Below are 17,396 nucleotides of genomic sequence, written 5' to 3'. Positions count from 1 at the left end.
CCCTTGCCCATCCTCTGGGTACCCCCCCCCCCCCCGTCTTTCTTCCTGGACCTCCTGTCCCATGATCCTCTCGTATCCCTTTTGCCAATCACCCGTCCAGCTCTTGGCTCCATCCCTCCCCCTCCTGTCTTCTCTTATCATTTTGGATCTCCCCCTCCCCCTCCAACTTTCAAATCCCTTACTCACTCATCCTTCAGTTAGTCCTGACGAAGGGTCTCGGCCTGAAACGTCGACTGCACCTCTTCCTAGAGATGCTGCCTGGCCTGCTGCGTTCACCAGCAACTTTTATGTGTGTTGCTTGAATTTCCAGCATCTGCAGAATTCCTGTTGTTTGCGTTTTTCTTATATGAAGTAGTACTTTTGTTTTTGGACTTTAGATTTTGCTGTAATTATGTTCTTTTCTTGTACAATTCATGTATAATTTATGCTTAATTGACATTTTCTTCTTAATGTGTGCCTCTAATATCACGTGCCTGTAATGATACTGTGTTTTTCTTTGCACCTGTGCATAAAGGTAATTGTGCATATGTCAATAAATTAAACGACTTCTTCATAAAATAATCCAAAACACTTAAAAATGGCTTGGCACGGCAATAAAATCTCATTTAAGTTTCACCTAGCCAAGGATAGAATTTACAATTATGCCACCTTATACTTGATATAAATGATTACACTTGATAGTTACATATATCTTTTATGATTCTTGGACACTTCCAAATTTTTAAAGCTCAATTTTTAAAGGACCAGGCACACAGTTACTGTCAATCCTTGAATTTTCCACATTAAGTTATGCTGGTGAAAATTCGTAAGTTTCTGTCAATGTTGCAGTGTAAGGATACTAGCTGAATGCAAGGTCCCACTCTGAAACCATGAGGTATTAGAAAACAAGTAATTGCCACAAATACTGCAGAATATTTGGGGATACTTATTTTCCCTTCAATGGGAAACAATGTCAGTGACTGCAAATGCAAAGCCAATGAGAGAGCAGCAAATGTTGCTTTTATTATTTTAAGAATTATTCATGGTTAACAATCAGGCATCCAGCTGCTGCCGAAGTTCACCTATAGCAAGATATATAGATTTCTTGAGTACACCATTATATTATCACTCACCTGGTTTTGGTACTGAAACATGTTGTACATATGCTGTAGAACCATCCTCCAGTTGAATAACCTGTCCATCAATCAACTTTCCATCTGCAATAGATGATTCCCATAATCACACAATACATAATAGAGTCTTTCAAATGTAGCTGTCTTACTGAGCCATATAGATCAGGAAGGCAACCACTAGTAATAAGCAATCAGGTCGGAGTCATCTGCTTTCAGTTAAGAACAAATGAGGTCCAAGAATGGGGTGCCATCTGCACAGTAAGATGATATAAAGAAAGTCAATTGTATTTTTTTTCCTCTCCTAATCAGTAAACACCTACAGGAAAGGGTCAGATGTGTTCTAATGCCCACATCTATTGAATGAGATATGGTTGGTGCCTCTGGGATTGAACCCCAAGAGAAGGCTTGAAACAGAAAACAAACAAAATTGGGAGAGGTGGGGAGGGAGGTGGTGGGGAAAGGTAAGGGGTTATACTTTATTTTTCTATGATGAGTACATATTTCCTCAGAATCCCTGCATGTTAAAATATATTGTTTAATCTCAACTTAAAATACCTATAGAGTTGCAGGCAAAGTCATGCCAATGGGCAAACTACGTAAAATCCACATTCATTAAACAATAGAACTGTTGCACAAGAGAATATTGCTAAGAAAATCTACACCTTTAGGATTGTGTTGAATATATGCTGTTGTGCCATCTGCAAGGGTAACGGCTTGTAAACTCACACCATCCATATTTTCCAATCGATCACCATCTAAATAAAAAGATTCATTACTGTTCTGGATACATAATGTACAAAACAATGCATAGAAATCCAACATCTTTCTCACTATATCTATTAACACATGAAGTAAAGTGACTGAGAAAAGGCCATTGAAGGAAATGAGAAAAAAAATAATTCTTTTGTCTTTGCCTGTTAAGTTGATTCATTTAACATACTTTTCCTCAAAAGAGCAAATCAAAAGATTATGCCGCTGCCATTTTTACTGTTGACTACAGGCACTCGACCTTGTATGTCAAATTCCACTCCATTCATGAGGAGTTTCATCATTCTCCTTAGAGCATGTGAATGAAATCAAGAGTTTGCCTAAAGCATAAAGCCCGCTTTTCACTTATCTTCCTGAGAAACTGTCAAATATTAAGTTGTCAATGGATAATGTTTTTCGCTTTTCTTCTTTCACCAGTTCAATCAACAATGTTGATGGTATTGCCCAGACAACTGGAGAATAGACTTATGAAAGACATACATTACAGCTAAAAGAACTTTGCACTGAAAGAACATAGTTGATACTAATATTTATTTATTTGGATGTAAAATTTTAAACAAGTGAATATAACACCTGCTGAGATAAAACACACTGTATATTATTTAGAATAGTATAGTAAAATATGCTTGAAAGTTCTCTTATTTTTCCCTGCTCAATGTGAAAATATTCAAAAACATCAGAAGAGGCAAGTGTTATAACAATTTACCTGCTACTGCTACAGTTTCTGTCAGGCACAGTGTGACATGTTGACCATCACCCACTCCCTGGAATTCTGCCATACTCTGGGCTTCTCTGTTTATTTGTGCCAATAACATATCTAATAAAATAACACATGAATTAGGATTTCATTGATTAACAAGAGCAAGTCAAAATCTCATCATAGATAAGCAAATATGGATTGTATATTCCTGGTAACTATACTCAGGCAGAGATACAATGATACCTTCTCCGCAAACTGGTTGGCACCTCATGGAAAGCAGATACTACACCTCTTACTACTTTATCTTCTGCCATCTCTACCCAACAACAGATTATATTAGATTCAACTTTATTGTCATTGTGCCGAGTACAGATACAAAGCCAATGAAATGCAGTTAGCATCTAACCAGAAATGCAAAGAATAGTGTTATTAACAAAATAACTGCAAATAAAAAGTAAGTGCTATAGCGCACAAATATAAAAATACTGAGACAGTACAATATGGATGCAATACTGCTTAGTGCTGTGATGAGAGGTTCAGCAGGGCACAGCCTCAGGGGAGAAGCTCTTCCTGTGCCTGCTGGTGCGGGAGCAAAGGCTCCTGTAGCGCCTACTGGATGGGAGGAGAGTAAAAAGTCCATGGTTAGGGTGAGATGCATTCTTGATAATGCTTTTTGCCCTGCCCAGGCAGCGTTTATGGTAGACATTCTCAATGGTGGGCAACTGGGTGCCAATAATCCGCTGGGCAGATTTCACCACACGCTGGAGCGCTTTGCGGTCTGATACGGGACAATTGCCATACCACACTGAGATGCAGTTGGTGAGTATGCTCTCAATGGTACAGCGATAAAAGTCCATCAGTATCCTGGGATAGAGGTGAGCTTTCTTGATGCTCTGCAGGAAATAAAGGTGTTGTTGCGCCTTTTTGATCAGGATGGAGGAGTTCAGGGACCAAGTGAGATCCTTGGAAATGTGGACATCAAAGAATTTGAAGCTTGATACACGCTCCACTACAGCTCCGTTGAAGTAGATGGGGATGTGAATGTGGCTCCTAGCATGCCTGAAGTCCACAATGATCTCCTTGGTCTTCTGGGTGTTAAGGGCTAGGTTGTTGTCGGCACACCATGTGGCCAGGTGCTGGACCTCGTCCCTGTAGGCCGTCTTGTCATCCCCTCTGATCAGGCCAACCACCGTGGTGTCGTCTGCAAACTTGATTATGGAGTTAGAACCATGTACAGGAACGCAGTCATAGGTGAAAAGGGAGTACAGAAGAGGGCTCAGCACACAGCCTTGAGGCACACCAGTGTTCAGGGTGAGAGTGGAGGAGGAAATTGAGGTCTGTTAGTCAGAAAGTCCAAGGTCCAATTGCAGAGGGATGAGCTGATAGAAAGCTGGTGAAGTTTGGCAATCAGCTTGGAGGGGATCACAGTATTGAATGCCAAGCTAAAGTCAATGAACAGCATTCTGATGTAAGAGTTGGGGCTGTCCAGGTGGGTCAGGGCAGAGTGAAGTGCAGTGGAGATGGCATCCTCTGTTGACCAGTTGGTGCGATAGGCAAATTGATGGGGGTCCAGGGTAATGGGCAGACAGAATTTCAGATGTGATAGAACCAGTCTCTCAAAGCACTTTGCAATGATGGGGGTGAGCGCAATTGGACAGAAGTCATTCAGGCCTGTGGTAGTGGAATGCTTAGGCACTGGCACGATGGTGGCAATCTTGAAGCTTGTGGGGACAACTGCCTGGGCCAGGGACAGATTAAAAATGTCCGTGAAGACCCCGGCCAACTGCCCTGGACAGGCTCTGAGCACACGGCCAGGCATTCCATCCAGACCAGCTGCCTTCCGTACATTCACCCTGCTCAGGGTGGCGCGAACATTGGAGGTGGAAAGTGTGAGAGGCAGTTCACCAGGTGGGAGATCCGCTTTGAGGGTGACCTCCTTGCACCCAAATGGAATTGTAGAGTCATACAGCATGGAAGACACTCCTGCCCAACTTGTCCATGCCGACGGTGTTACACAGTCCCATCTGCCCGTGTTTGACCCACAGCCAACAGATTTCCTGTCCATGTACTGATCTAGATGGCTTTTACACGCTGCTAATATGTCCACCTCAACCACTATTTCTGCCAGCTCATTCCAAATATGAACCATTGTTGGCGTGAAACAGCTGCCCTTGACCTCTTGCTTCTGATCTTAAACCTATGCTCTCTAAATTTTAGCAACCCCTCCCTGAGAAATTGACTATGCACTTTCACATCATATATGACTTTCAAGATTTTATATTGATCAGTCAGGTCACCCCTCAGTCTCCTAGGTTCTAGGGTATAAAATCCTAGTCAACACACAATCCCCTTGTAACTTAGGCCCCCAACTCCAGGCAACATCCCGGTAAAATTTCTGTGTGCACTATTTCCGGTCTAATAATATTGTTCCTATTATAACATGCCCAAAACCATTCACGTTTCACTGAAAACCAGTCTGGACTTGGAGTGAGAGGCGCAGGTTTTAAAAAGAGCTTTATTCACCAGGATGCTAAAAGGAGCCAATCTGAAAATTAATATAGAGCATTATAGCACAGTACAAGCCCTTTGTCCTACAATGTTGCACCAAACTTTTAACCAATTCTTAAGATCAGTCTAATTCTTCCCTACCATATTGCCCTCCATTTTTCTATTATCCATATGTCTATCTAAGTTTCTTAAACATCCCTAATTTATCTGTCTCTATCACCACTCCAGGCAATGCTGCTCATTAGTGATTGACTAGCCAATTAGTTAATTAACAGCAGCTTATTAAACCAAGCAGCTGTTTTGGAGCAGCCAGTGTTTGAATGGGGAGTTGAGGATTTCGCTCTAGATTCTTTGTCATGAAGAAGTGACTCAAGTATTCACAACACAAGATTCATAAACTAATTCATCACGCATGTATTCTGGTTCTGAATCAAATCACTCCACCTCATACTAGGAGATGGACTTCAACAAGCAAACTGTTCAGGAACGTATTTCAAACCTATGCATACCCCTGTTCAATTATTGTTGAATAAACAATATCACAACAGTTAATGCTTGGTTAAGGATGCTTTGGCAGGGCATAACAGAGGAGGTCCCATGGCAAGAAGACTACTGCTGACATCAACCACACAACACCTCAACACAACACGCATGCAGAACTCGTTGACTTTATTAACTTTGCCTCCAACTTTCACCCTGCCCTCAAGTTTACCTGGTCCATTTTCAACACCTCCCTCCCCTTTCTAGATCTTTCTGTCTCTGTCTCTGGAGACAGCTTATCCACTGATGTCTACTATAAGCCTACTGACTCTCACAGCTATCTGGACTATTCCTCTTCTCACCCTGTCTCTTGCAAAAGCGCCATCCCCTTCTCGCAATTCCTCCGTCTCCATCGCATTTGCTCTCAGGATGAGGCTTTTCATTCTAGGATGAGGGAGATGTCTTCCTTTTTTAAAGAAAGGGGCTTCTCTTCCTCCACTATCAACTCTGCTCTTAAACGCATCTCCCCCATTTCACGTACATCTGCTCACTCCATCCTCCCGCCACCCCACTAGGAATAGGGTTCCCCTGGTCCTCACCTACCACATATTATTCTCCGTAACTTCCGCCACCTCCAACGGGATCCCACCACTAAGCACATCTTTCCCTCCCCCCCCCCGCATTCCGCAGGGATCGCTCCCTACGCAACTCCCTTGTCCATTCGTCCCCCCCATCCCTCCCCACTGATCTCCCTCCTGGCACTTATCCGTGTAAGCGGAACAAGTGCTACACATGCCCTTACACTTCCTCCCTTACCACCATTCAGGGCCCCAAACAGTCCTTCCAGGTGAGGCAACACTTCACCTGTGAGTCGACTAGGGTGATATACTGCGTCCGGTGCTCCCGATGTGGCCTTTTATATATTGGCGAGACGCGACGCAGACTGGGAGACCGCTTTGCTGAACATCTACGCTCTGTCCGCCAGAGAAAGCAGGATCTCTCAGTGGCCACACATTTTAATTCCACATCCCATTCCCATTCTGACATGTCTATCCACGGCCTCCTCTACTGTAAAGATGAAGCCACACTCAGGTTGGAGGAACAACACCTTGTATTCCGTCTGGGTAGCCTCCAACCTGATGGCATGAACATCGACTTCTCTAACTTCCGCTAAGGCCCCACCTCCCCCTCGTACCCCATCTGTTACTTAGCACACATTCTTTCTCTCACTCTCCTTTTTCTCCCTCTGTCCCTCTGAATATACCTCTTGCCCATCCTCTGGGTCCCCCCCACCGTCTTTCTTTCCGGACCTCCTATCCCATGATCCTCTCGTATCCCCTTTTGCTTATCACCTGTCCAGCTCTTGGCTCTATCCCTCCACCTCCTGTCTTCTCCTATCATTTTGGATCTCCCCCTCCCCCTCCAACTTTCAAATCCCTTACTCACTCTTCCTTCAGTTAGTCCTGACGAAGGGTCTCGGCCTGAAACCCTGCACCTCTTCCTACAGATGCTGCCTGGCCTGCTGCGTTCACCAGCAACTTTGATGTGTGTTGCTTGAATTTCCAGCATCTGCAGAATTCCTGTTGTTAACTTTCTTTTGATGTCCCATGTCAGTTTCTAAACTGGGTCAGGCGTCCTTCCAATCAGCCAGCAGCCAGCTTGCATTTTTTGTGGAGATCAAAGAGTTCCCAACCATTTTTATGCCATGGACCAATACCATTAAGTAAGGGGTCCGTGGACCCCAGGTATAGATGGATATTCATTGATCAAATTCAATAGAGGTTCGGGTGAGCTACATCTGGCTACCAAAATATTTTTGGTCGTATTGAATAAATAAATTGTGACATATTTATTTAGAGGGAATAAAATTAAACTTGAATTCATGAAATCTAAAGTTAATTACATTTATATTAAAAATATTTCCTATATGCCTATTTCCAGCTTCTATTTCTGTGGTCTAATCACTTTTGACATTCTATGGGATTATTTTTGTCAAGTTCACAAGGAACAACGTCTTGGGGACCACCATGGACCAGAAACTCAACTGGATTAGACACAAACTAGTGTACTACAACAGGTCAGAGGCTGGGTATCCTGTGATGAATGGGATCTTCCATTCTTGAAGTCAATATTGGCAACATCAGTAACACACCCTTACCAACACAGCTAATTACCATAAAAATTCAATGTTAGTCTGACAGGACTGCTCATTAACAAAACCATGTTGCTTTTCCTACTGCAGATTAATCTTGTCCCTCAGCAGCAATCTCTTTCTTTGCCTCCCTTAACAGACTAAGATACATCTAATCAGGTCCTAGGAATTTATTGATCTCTAAATCTGCTAAGATATGTAATTCCCAAATGCAACATTTTTTCTGTATAGAATATAGAAATGATTTATTTATATATTAATGACATAAAGCACAGAATAGGCTTTTCCACCCCTCTGAGCCATGCCGCCCAGCAATCCCAGGACAATTCATAATGACCAGTTAACCTACCAACTGAGGTTGCATCATCGGTCCCAAAAAGGCCTTATTCTTTCTCTGGTTACCCTCTTGCTTTTAATATACTTATAAATCACTTTGGGATTTTTCTTATTCTTATCTTCCAATGCAATTTCATATCTCCTCTTCATACACATTATACCTTTAAGCACTACTGCCAAGAAGTCTTCATTACTAGATTTCAAGTGAAATCGAGTGGCAGAACTCAGTCTTGAAAAACTCTGCATTTATGGTGTGAAAAATAGTTCCTAGAGCATGTACAAGGTTAAAATGGAGGTGGGATCTGAGATCCCATTGATTTCAATTGGAATTGTAGAGCTATGGAAATGAAATGGAAATAATCGATTTTTTAAAAAATCATGTTGGTTTTAATGTTTACTGTCTTGAATTGTTTAGCAGATTTTACTTTTTAATTTAATTTAAATATAAAAATACACTTTATTCCATTATTAAAGGTTTTTTTTAATGTTTTTGATATTACAGACATTCAGAAACAGTAAAATACTTACAGCTTTGAATATTAATGATACAGGCATATGAATAATGGCAACACAGTGTCTTTCAATACTATTTACACAAAATTTTACAGCGAATACCAAGCCAAAGAACACAGCTTTAATTGGAGTTTTGAAGCCTCTGTGTTAGTTAAATAACTCCACCCTACATGGTCCATAGACAGAAAAGAGTTCCTACAAATGTGCTGCTTTAAATTTTCATTGAAAATGATTGTCATCACAATTTTGTTGCTGACTATCAGCACAGTCCTCCCTCCCACACGTGCTTTACTAACCAACCAACCATTACTTTCTGGGCACTTCTTCCCTCCTCTTTCCCACTCATGCAGCTCCACACAGGTGTGATCATTTCTCTGATTCCAGTGATGATCCTCTACTCAAATCACCCATAAAATCCGCTCCATACACCATGTCCTCACTGAATTTCACTTCCATGATGCAGAATAAAGATTTATTCTACTGTGCAATGTGACCTGGTCCTATTGCGCTGCTAAATTTTGGAATTTCCACTTCACTGGCACTGTTGAAGTAATCTTAGCCAGCATTTTTTTAATCTTTCAGAATTCTTTGAAGAAATCAATCTGATCCAATCCCTATGTTTTTTTTTCAATGAGCAGATTATTTCGCACAATTCAATCGGTATGTTTGTTGTCTACCCATAATCCAGATGCCGAAATTCAAATTAAATATAATTTAAATTATAAATTAATTGGACCAATTAAATAGTTAGAATTAAATGTGTCGTTTCAGTAATTTCAGATATACCAATGTCCTATAGGGAGAAAATCCATTATTTTTAACCGGTCTGCTAGTACATGTAGTTCCAGAAACACAGCAAAAGTAGTTGATTTTAACAACACATACAAAATGCTAGAGGAACTCAGTAGACAAGGCAGCATCTATGGAAAAGGGTAAACAGTCGACGTTGAGCCAACACCCTTCATCAGGTCCCATTTTCACTATCCTCTGAAATGGACTACTAATATGCTAAGTTCAAGCCTTTCTGGCAACACTCGTGTCTTGTGAATGAACAACTAATTTTTAAAAATGCTTCCTGCAGTCCAGTCCCATCAAAGGTTTGATTACTCTCTTTGTACCAGAGAAAGAGTTGCAATTTTGTATTGCTTACAATATTGTGACCATAATCATACCAATGCTTAATAAAAGGGTATGGTTACCGTATTTTTACAGCTCAACACTAACCATTTATTTCCTTTCTAAATCATTGTAAAGCTTGTACTAAAATTTTCAAACAAAATCCTACAGATGAAGGCAACAAGTATTTGTCTGAGTCAACAGGAATGGAAGGAAAGAATTGATGCATTTGAAATAGAAAATGCTAAAATACTAGTATTTTTATGTTAATTATGTATTTAACGTGCCTTGTGCTAAAGCCCCAAAATTAAATAAGACAATCAAGTTACTTTGTGCATGTAGCTCATGAGATTCATACAAGAGTGCAATAAATGCTAAAATATTACATCAATTATTAAGGACCCTCAGCACCCAGGGCATGCCCTCTTCTCATTATTACCATTAGGAAGGAGGTACAGAAGCCTGAAGGCACACAGTCAGCGATTCAGGAACAGTTTCTTCCCCTCTGCCAAGTGACTCATAAATGGGCAATGAACAAATGAATACTACCACACTTTTTAAAAAATGTTATTTCTCTTTTTGTACTATTTTTAATTTAACTACTTAATATACATTTGATATACCCTAAGTGACATTTTAAAAATATACTATCAGGTATTGCATTGTACTGCTGCCTCTAAGTTAACAAATTTCACATCATACGCCGGTGATATTAAACCCGATCCTGATTTTGACAATACAACATTATAACTACTTCCACTATAATTTTGGAAGTATTTCAGATTTCAATAAAAAGGTTGTACATTGCAAAACCACAAATAAGAATAACATTAAATTTATACTGATTCACAATTATGATAATTGACAATAACAAACTAGTATAGCTTCTCAGGGTTTATCATACTTAGCATTAATGAAGATACAATTAACCTTGGTACTCTATTTCTATTTTTGAGTGCTTACTAAGATAAAAGGCACAAAACGACTATCAGCATCAGTTTTCTTCATTATGTGTTTCAGCTCTTAAAAAGACTTGATAAGTCAGCAGGCATCAAACTAAGCCCAATGCCTCTTATTTCAGCAGTTAAATGTTATTGTTACAGTTCCATTCCATCTAATTTAATAAAGCTGGAATTGTTTAGACATGTTTGAGAAGGCAATAATCTAGCCAATCTATTGTAATTCCTCTGTTTGCAAACATTCAAATACCCAGGTCACAGATTTAATTGGTTCCTGTTCCAAATATTCAGGTTGATGCATTTTTAAGCTAAAACGGTTGAAAAATAAGTATTTATTTTAATTACTCTACATTCTTATTAATTTCTTACTCCAATATTTGCCAGAAACTATCAAAATGCATTTCAGTTCCTAATAGAAGTAGTAATTTCAAATGCTGGCAGAATGATTTCTCATGCACAACAGCCCAACTTCAGGGTGAAGGCTGGGCTGGCTACTAGTCTTCTTAATCAGATAATGGCTATACTGTATACCAGACCAATGGAAGGTCCAACGGTCAAGAAGGCGGTGTCTGCAAGCGTCGTGGAACATGAAGAGCAGGACAAGACACAGAAGATGTCCTGGTCATCCACTGCGCCTAGTCCCATCTCCAGCCATCTCGACTCTGTCTTGCCACTGGATCCAGATGGGAATTGGGAAGAGAGAGTGAGGCTGACGCTGCGCAACTTTCCCTCACTTAAATCCAAATCACGCGCTAGTTTCGACACCATCTGGTGTCGAGGTCCTCATCGACGTTGACGATGGACGAACAACACATACTGTATACCAATACAAGGCAGCACAATTTCTCCTTAATCTTCTATGGTTCCACCACTACTATCATCCCAAAAAATAGGCATCATAACAGCTCAAATGTTTAACATGAGCAGCCATTCCAGTTTGGAGAACAGTGGATGACAAATAAGCAATAGTGAGTAGGTTATGAATTGACTTTACTTCTTACATCCTTCACATACGTTAAGAGTAAAAATCTTTACGTTACATCTCTGTCTAAATGTGAAATCATAGTAATTTATAATAAATAGAACAGTCAATGTAGCATAGTATACACTCAAATCAGCGTGAGTTAATCAGTCTGATGGCCTGGTGGAAGAAGCTGTCCTGGAGCCTGATGGTCCTGGCTTTTATGCTGTGATACTGCTTCCCGGATGGTAGCAGCTGGAACAGTTTGTGGTTGAGGCGACTCAGGTCCCCAATGATCCTTTGGACCCTTTTTTCACACCTGTCTTTGTAAATGTCCTGAATAGTGGGAAATTCACATCTACAGATGCGCTGGGCTGTCTGCACCACTCTCTGCAGAGTCCTGTGGTTAGGGAAAGTACAGTTCCCATACCAGGCAGTGATGCAGCCAGTCAGGATGCTCTCAATTGTGCCCCTGTAGAAAGTTATTAGGATTTGGGGGCCCATACCAAACTCCCTCAACTGTCTGAGGTGAAAGAGGCACTGTCTTGTCTTTTTCACCAGACAGCTGGTGTACAGACCACGTGAGGTCCTTGGTGATGTGGATGTCGAATAACTTAAAGCTGTTTACCCTCTTAACCCCAGATCCGTTGATGTCAATAGGGATTAGCCCGTCTCCATTCCTCCTATAATCCACAACCAGCTCCTTTGCTTTTGCGACATTGAGGGAGAGGTTGTTTTCTTAGTTTGTGATCTTCCATCTGTAAGGAATATTCAACATGGTTTGACTGATTAGCAACCCTATATATATTAATGACTTGGATGAGGGAATTAAATGCAGCATCTCCAAGTTTGCGGATGACACGAAGCTGGGGGGCAGTGTTAGCTGTGAGGAGGATGCTAAGAGGATGCAGGGTTACTTGGATAGGTTGGGTGAGTGGGCAAATTCATGGCAGATGCAATTCAATGTGGATAAATGTGAAGTTATCCACTTCGGTGGCAAAAATAGGAAAACAGATTATTATCTGAATGGTGGCCGATTAGGAAAAGGGGAGGTGCAACGAGACCTGGGTGTCATTATACACCAGTCATTGAAAGTGGGCATGCAGGTACAGCAGGCGGTGAAAAAGGCGAATGGTATGCTGGCATTTATAGCGAGAGGATTCGAGTACAGGAGCAGGGAGGTACTACTGCAGTTGTACAAGGCCTTGGTGAGACCACACCTGGAGTATTGTGTGCAGTTTTGGTCCCCTAATCTGAGGAAAGACATCCTTGCCATAGAGGGAGTACAAAGAAGGTTCACCAGATTGATTCCTGGGATGGCAGGGCTTTCATATGAAGAAAGACTGAATGAACTGGGCTTGTACTCGTTGGAATTTAGAAGATTGAGGAGGGATCTGATTGAAATGTATAAGATCCTAAAGGGATTGGACAGGCTAGATGCAGGAAGATTGTTTCCGATGTTGGGGAAGTCCAGAACGAGGGGCCACAGTTTGAGGATAGAGGGGAAGCCTTTTAGGACCGAGATGAGGAAAAACTTCTTCACACAGAGAGTGGTGAATCTGTGGAATTCTCTGCCACAGGAAGCAGTTGAGGCCAGTTCATTGGCTATATTTAAGAGGGAGTTAGATATGGCCCTTGTGGCTACGGGGGTCAGGGGGTATGGAGGGAAGGCTGGGGCGGGGTTCTGAGTTGGATGATCAGCCATGATCATAATAAATGGCGGTGCAGGCTCGAAGGGCCGAATGGCCTACTCCTGCACCTATTTTCTATGTTTCTATCCCTGAGCTTAATATCCACATTCTATTGCACTTGGTTGCAGAATGTGAAGAGTGCAACATTACCAACCTCAGGATATCTAGAACACTTTGCAGCTAATTTTAAACTTTTAAGTTTTATCACTGCTGTAGGAATTGTAGCAGCTAATTTACTGCTGCAATCAACAAAGTGATAACCGTGTAAAATGCTTTAATTAAATTGGAGTGGTGGGACAACTATTCTATTCTTCAAAGCAGTACTGTGGGAACCACAGAGCAATACTTTCTCTCAATTCAACAGTGCTCTAAAGTTTGTATTATAGTACACTGCTAATGATCATATGTAAACAGAACAGGCACAACTTTTCAAACAACTCATCAGCCACTTCAAGCACCACCTTCCCTATTTGGCTGTTTGCAAATTCTGAGGACTTCCTGAACTGGTGTGGATACAAGCCACTCTGAACCCAAGTAATTGCCTAAGAAACATTCCTTCACTTCCATGCCATTTTGGTTACATGGATATTATTGCTTCTTCCATGCTCAACACAAATGTGGGACAGCCAAGTAATTGTGACAGTTCAAGGTGTCCATAAGTTTTTGTTAATCTAATATATTAGGTACTTTTCCCTTCAGTATGTGTTCTATGGGTGGACCTCAGTGTTCACATGAAAGCTGACCTCATGACATTGCTCAAAATTAAGGTGTACTTGAGGAAGACCAGGGGTCAGAGTTCATCATCTCTCTGGCTTGATACCCTATAATTACTAACCCACATCTACACCTACAGTATATCCTAAGGTATCAGTACCAACTTGTACATGCTTTCGGTTATTTTGTGTATGTGCTTCTTTCCATCTTACTGCATGCAGCCCAAGTTGTACTCTCTTCTATTCCTTTCTCCCTTTGCTCTTAAATGTTCCTTGTAGTAGTATATCCACATTTTTCTGAATTCTTTGCATTTTACTAATACATTTATATGACCTCTAGATTCGTAGTCTTCCAAAGGAGGAATAATTTCCAGCCAATTATTTCTTCCATTATCATTACAACTCTTTTGGTTATTTCCCCTCAGTCTTTTGAGGGAGAACGAAACTCTAGCTTGTTTAACTTTCCTGGAAAATATATCATTATTCTAGTATCTTTGAGAATCATTTATTCATCTTCTTCAGTATTTTCAGTATTTGTATTTGCTTTTCTGTGACACCTGCCAAACCGGAGCTAGAATACAGCCTCATTTTCGAGGTGATTGGACAGTGTAATATAATGCACCAAAGCCAGAATGTGCATCTTTAGAGTAAGATATCAGACTGCCTTGAAAGACATAGAATACTACTGATTTTAACATTATTTTTCTCTATTTTTACAAAATGTCCCTTTATTCATCCTTCTTTCCAGAAAGTGCTGACGGTGATGGACACACTTTCCCTCAGCTTTCATCCATTGTTCATACATGTTTATTTCCCAATAGCAATTACCCATTGGGAGCTCACCAACATAGAAACAGCGCTGTCCCAGAGTCTGAGATCAGATAATTGAACGCAAACTAGAAACTTAACCAGGAGCCTCTTCATTGACATTGTTTTGCTTCAGACTGCTGCATCACTAAACAAGACAAATTGGATCTAAATTGTTCTAACCTTTGTTCAAATTTAAAATCATAATCTTCTAATCCACAATTTCTATCTACAGTTAGAAGGTTTGTGAACCCTTTGCAATTAATTACTCATAAAATGTGGTCTGATCTTCTTCGAAGTCACAATGATAGACAAACAAACTCTGCCTAAATCAATAACACACAAACAATTGTACTCCTTATCAATATTGAATACACCATTTAAACAATCATAGTCCAGGTTCAAAAATGTTTGTGAACCTCTGGGATAATGCCTTCTACAAAAGCTATTTGGAGTCAGATGTTCCGATCAATGAATGCTGAAGGAGGTGAAAAAGAAGCCAAGGGTAGCAGCAAAAGACCTGCTGAAACCTCTAGAACCCATTGATGCTGTAAGGCTGATTTATACTTGTGCGTACCAGCTTACGCCGTAGCCTACGCAAGTGGGCTACACCGTTCTGAGCATTTATACTTGTGCGTTGGTGTGTCTGCATTGCTCTGCAATTCGCACACGTTACACATGCGCACACACCTATCCATGCAAGGCTTCATGGTCATGGTAGTCTTTCTCGGGGTAAACAAGTTTAAAGCGAGCGTCTTTTTTCGTAAAAGCGAAATGTGTCCTCCATAATTTTGGAGGTCTGTAAAGCTTTATGGAAAGCATTGCAGCCAGAGTTCCTTCCCTGCCCTTCAGTCACCCAATGGCAAGCTATTGCAGCGTAGGAGGGAATGCGATGCTACCAAGCGGACCAATCACAGTTGTTGCGGTCTGCATTGCCATGACGTGTAGTTACATTTTGGGAGAGGTGCGTGTCAGGCTACGGTGTAGGGTTTGTGGCTACGCCGTCGATTTGACACACAAATATAAATCAGCCTTAAGAAAAAAACTGAACAAGAATGGTGTCATGGAAGGGCATCATGGAGGAAGCCACTGCTAACCCCCAAAAAAAAATTGCTGCACGTCTCAAGTTTGCAAAAGACCACCTGAATTTTTGCTGTTTACACAAGACCATAAAACAAAGGAGCAGAATTAGGCCATTCAGTCCATCAAGTCTGCTCTACCATTCCATCATGGCTGATCCCATGTTCCACAATGCTTCTAGGACAATGTTCTGTGGACAGATGAGACACAAGTTGAAATTGGCAGAAATGCACACTGCCATGGAGGGAAAAGGACACTGCACACTAACACCAAACCTTCGTGTTGGAAGGAGCATCATGGTTTGGGGCTGCTTTGTTGCCATCGTTGATGGAACAATGAATTTAAAATTGCATCAAGACATCTTACAGGAGAATGTCAGGGTAGCAGTCGATCACCTGAAGCTTAATAGAAATCAGATGATGCAACAAGACAATGATCAAAACACAAAAGTAAATCAACAGAATGATTTTAAAATTAGAAAATTCATGTTTTGGAATGGCCAAGTCAGAGTCCAGACCCTAACCCAATTGAAATGCTGTGGCATGACCTGAAGAGGGCTGTTCATGCAAAGTATCCCAGAAATATTGATGAACTGAAGCAGTTTTGTAAGGTGGAATGCTCTAAAATTCCTCAATGTTGTGCAAGTCTGATCATCAGCTACAGGAAATGTTTGATGGAGGTTATCACTGCCAAAGGAGGTTCTACCAGTTTTTAAATACAAGTGCTCACATACTTTTTCCAACCAGGACTGTGAATGATTGAACAATGTGTTCAATAAAAACATGAAAAGTGCAATTGTTTGTGTTAATAGTTTTAGGCAGATTGTGTTTGTCTATTATTGTGACTTAGATGGAGATCAGATGACATTTTATGAGTAATTAATGCTGAAAACCAGGTAATTGCAAAGGATTCACAAACTTTTTCTTGCAACCGCACAAAGCCAAGCTGATTTCAGTAATCCTCAGCCCCTTTTAGCACTAACAATTTGATAAATAGGAAATGATTCATGGTTCCTTGATCTATATTACCCAGGGGGTGTTTTTTTCCTTAGAAAGGTGTATCTTTTTAATTTATAAAAAAACAAAAATGTAGGAAACAGTTATGTTAGCCTCTCAGTTCCAGTGCATTCTTTCACTGTCCTCATTCACTTCAGGTGTCCACACTACACAGACATCCCCTTTATTTTCTCAAGTCCTCCATGTCTCACAACTTCAAACTGTTTCTTTTCTTGTACTTGAAATATGGGCTCAATTTCTCTTTCCATGCATAACTTTGTATCATTTTTTTCCCCTTGACTGCTTCCATTTTAGCCTATTTCCAGTTTCTACTGATTCAGTTTTTCTTTGAAACTGATTTCAAATAAAACTATTGAGAATTCTGCCAGAAGGTCACTAATCTGACAGGTTTAGTTTCTCTTTGCAAGATGCTGCATGGTTACTGAGAATTTTCAACTTTTTCCCCCCCATTTACACTTCTGAGAGTTGGTTTGTTCTTCGCACT

General features: G+C 40.8%; 1 protein-coding gene across 3 annotated transcripts in view; it reads right to left on the bottom strand.

The window, feature by feature from the left end:
• Positions 1–17,396, bottom strand: part of LOC140205214 (zinc finger protein 143-like) — a 64,553-nt gene that overhangs the window by 45,441 nt on the left and 1,716 nt on the right. For all 3 annotated transcript variants that reach the window (XR_011887781.1, XM_072272612.1, XM_072272613.1), the window contains exons 2-4: positions 2,587–2,697; positions 1,775–1,867; positions 1,113–1,196 (exon numbers count right to left, since the gene is read on the bottom strand). Coding sequence is in view for 2 of the 3 variants with exons in the window: in XM_072272612.1 (XP_072128713.1) it covers positions 1,113–1,196; positions 1,775–1,867; positions 2,587–2,697 (288 nt within the window). In the remaining variant the exon portion in view is untranslated. The remainder of the gene's footprint in view (positions 1–1,112; positions 1,197–1,774; positions 1,868–2,586; positions 2,698–17,396) is intronic.

The sequence above is a fragment of the Mobula birostris genome, chromosome 11 (assembly GCF_030028105.1).
Source record: "Mobula birostris isolate sMobBir1 chromosome 11, sMobBir1.hap1, whole genome shotgun sequence".
In the NCBI taxonomy this organism is placed as follows: domain Eukaryota; kingdom Metazoa; phylum Chordata; class Chondrichthyes; order Myliobatiformes; family Myliobatidae; genus Mobula; species Mobula birostris.
This window is presented reverse-complemented; position numbering and strand designations above follow the sequence as displayed.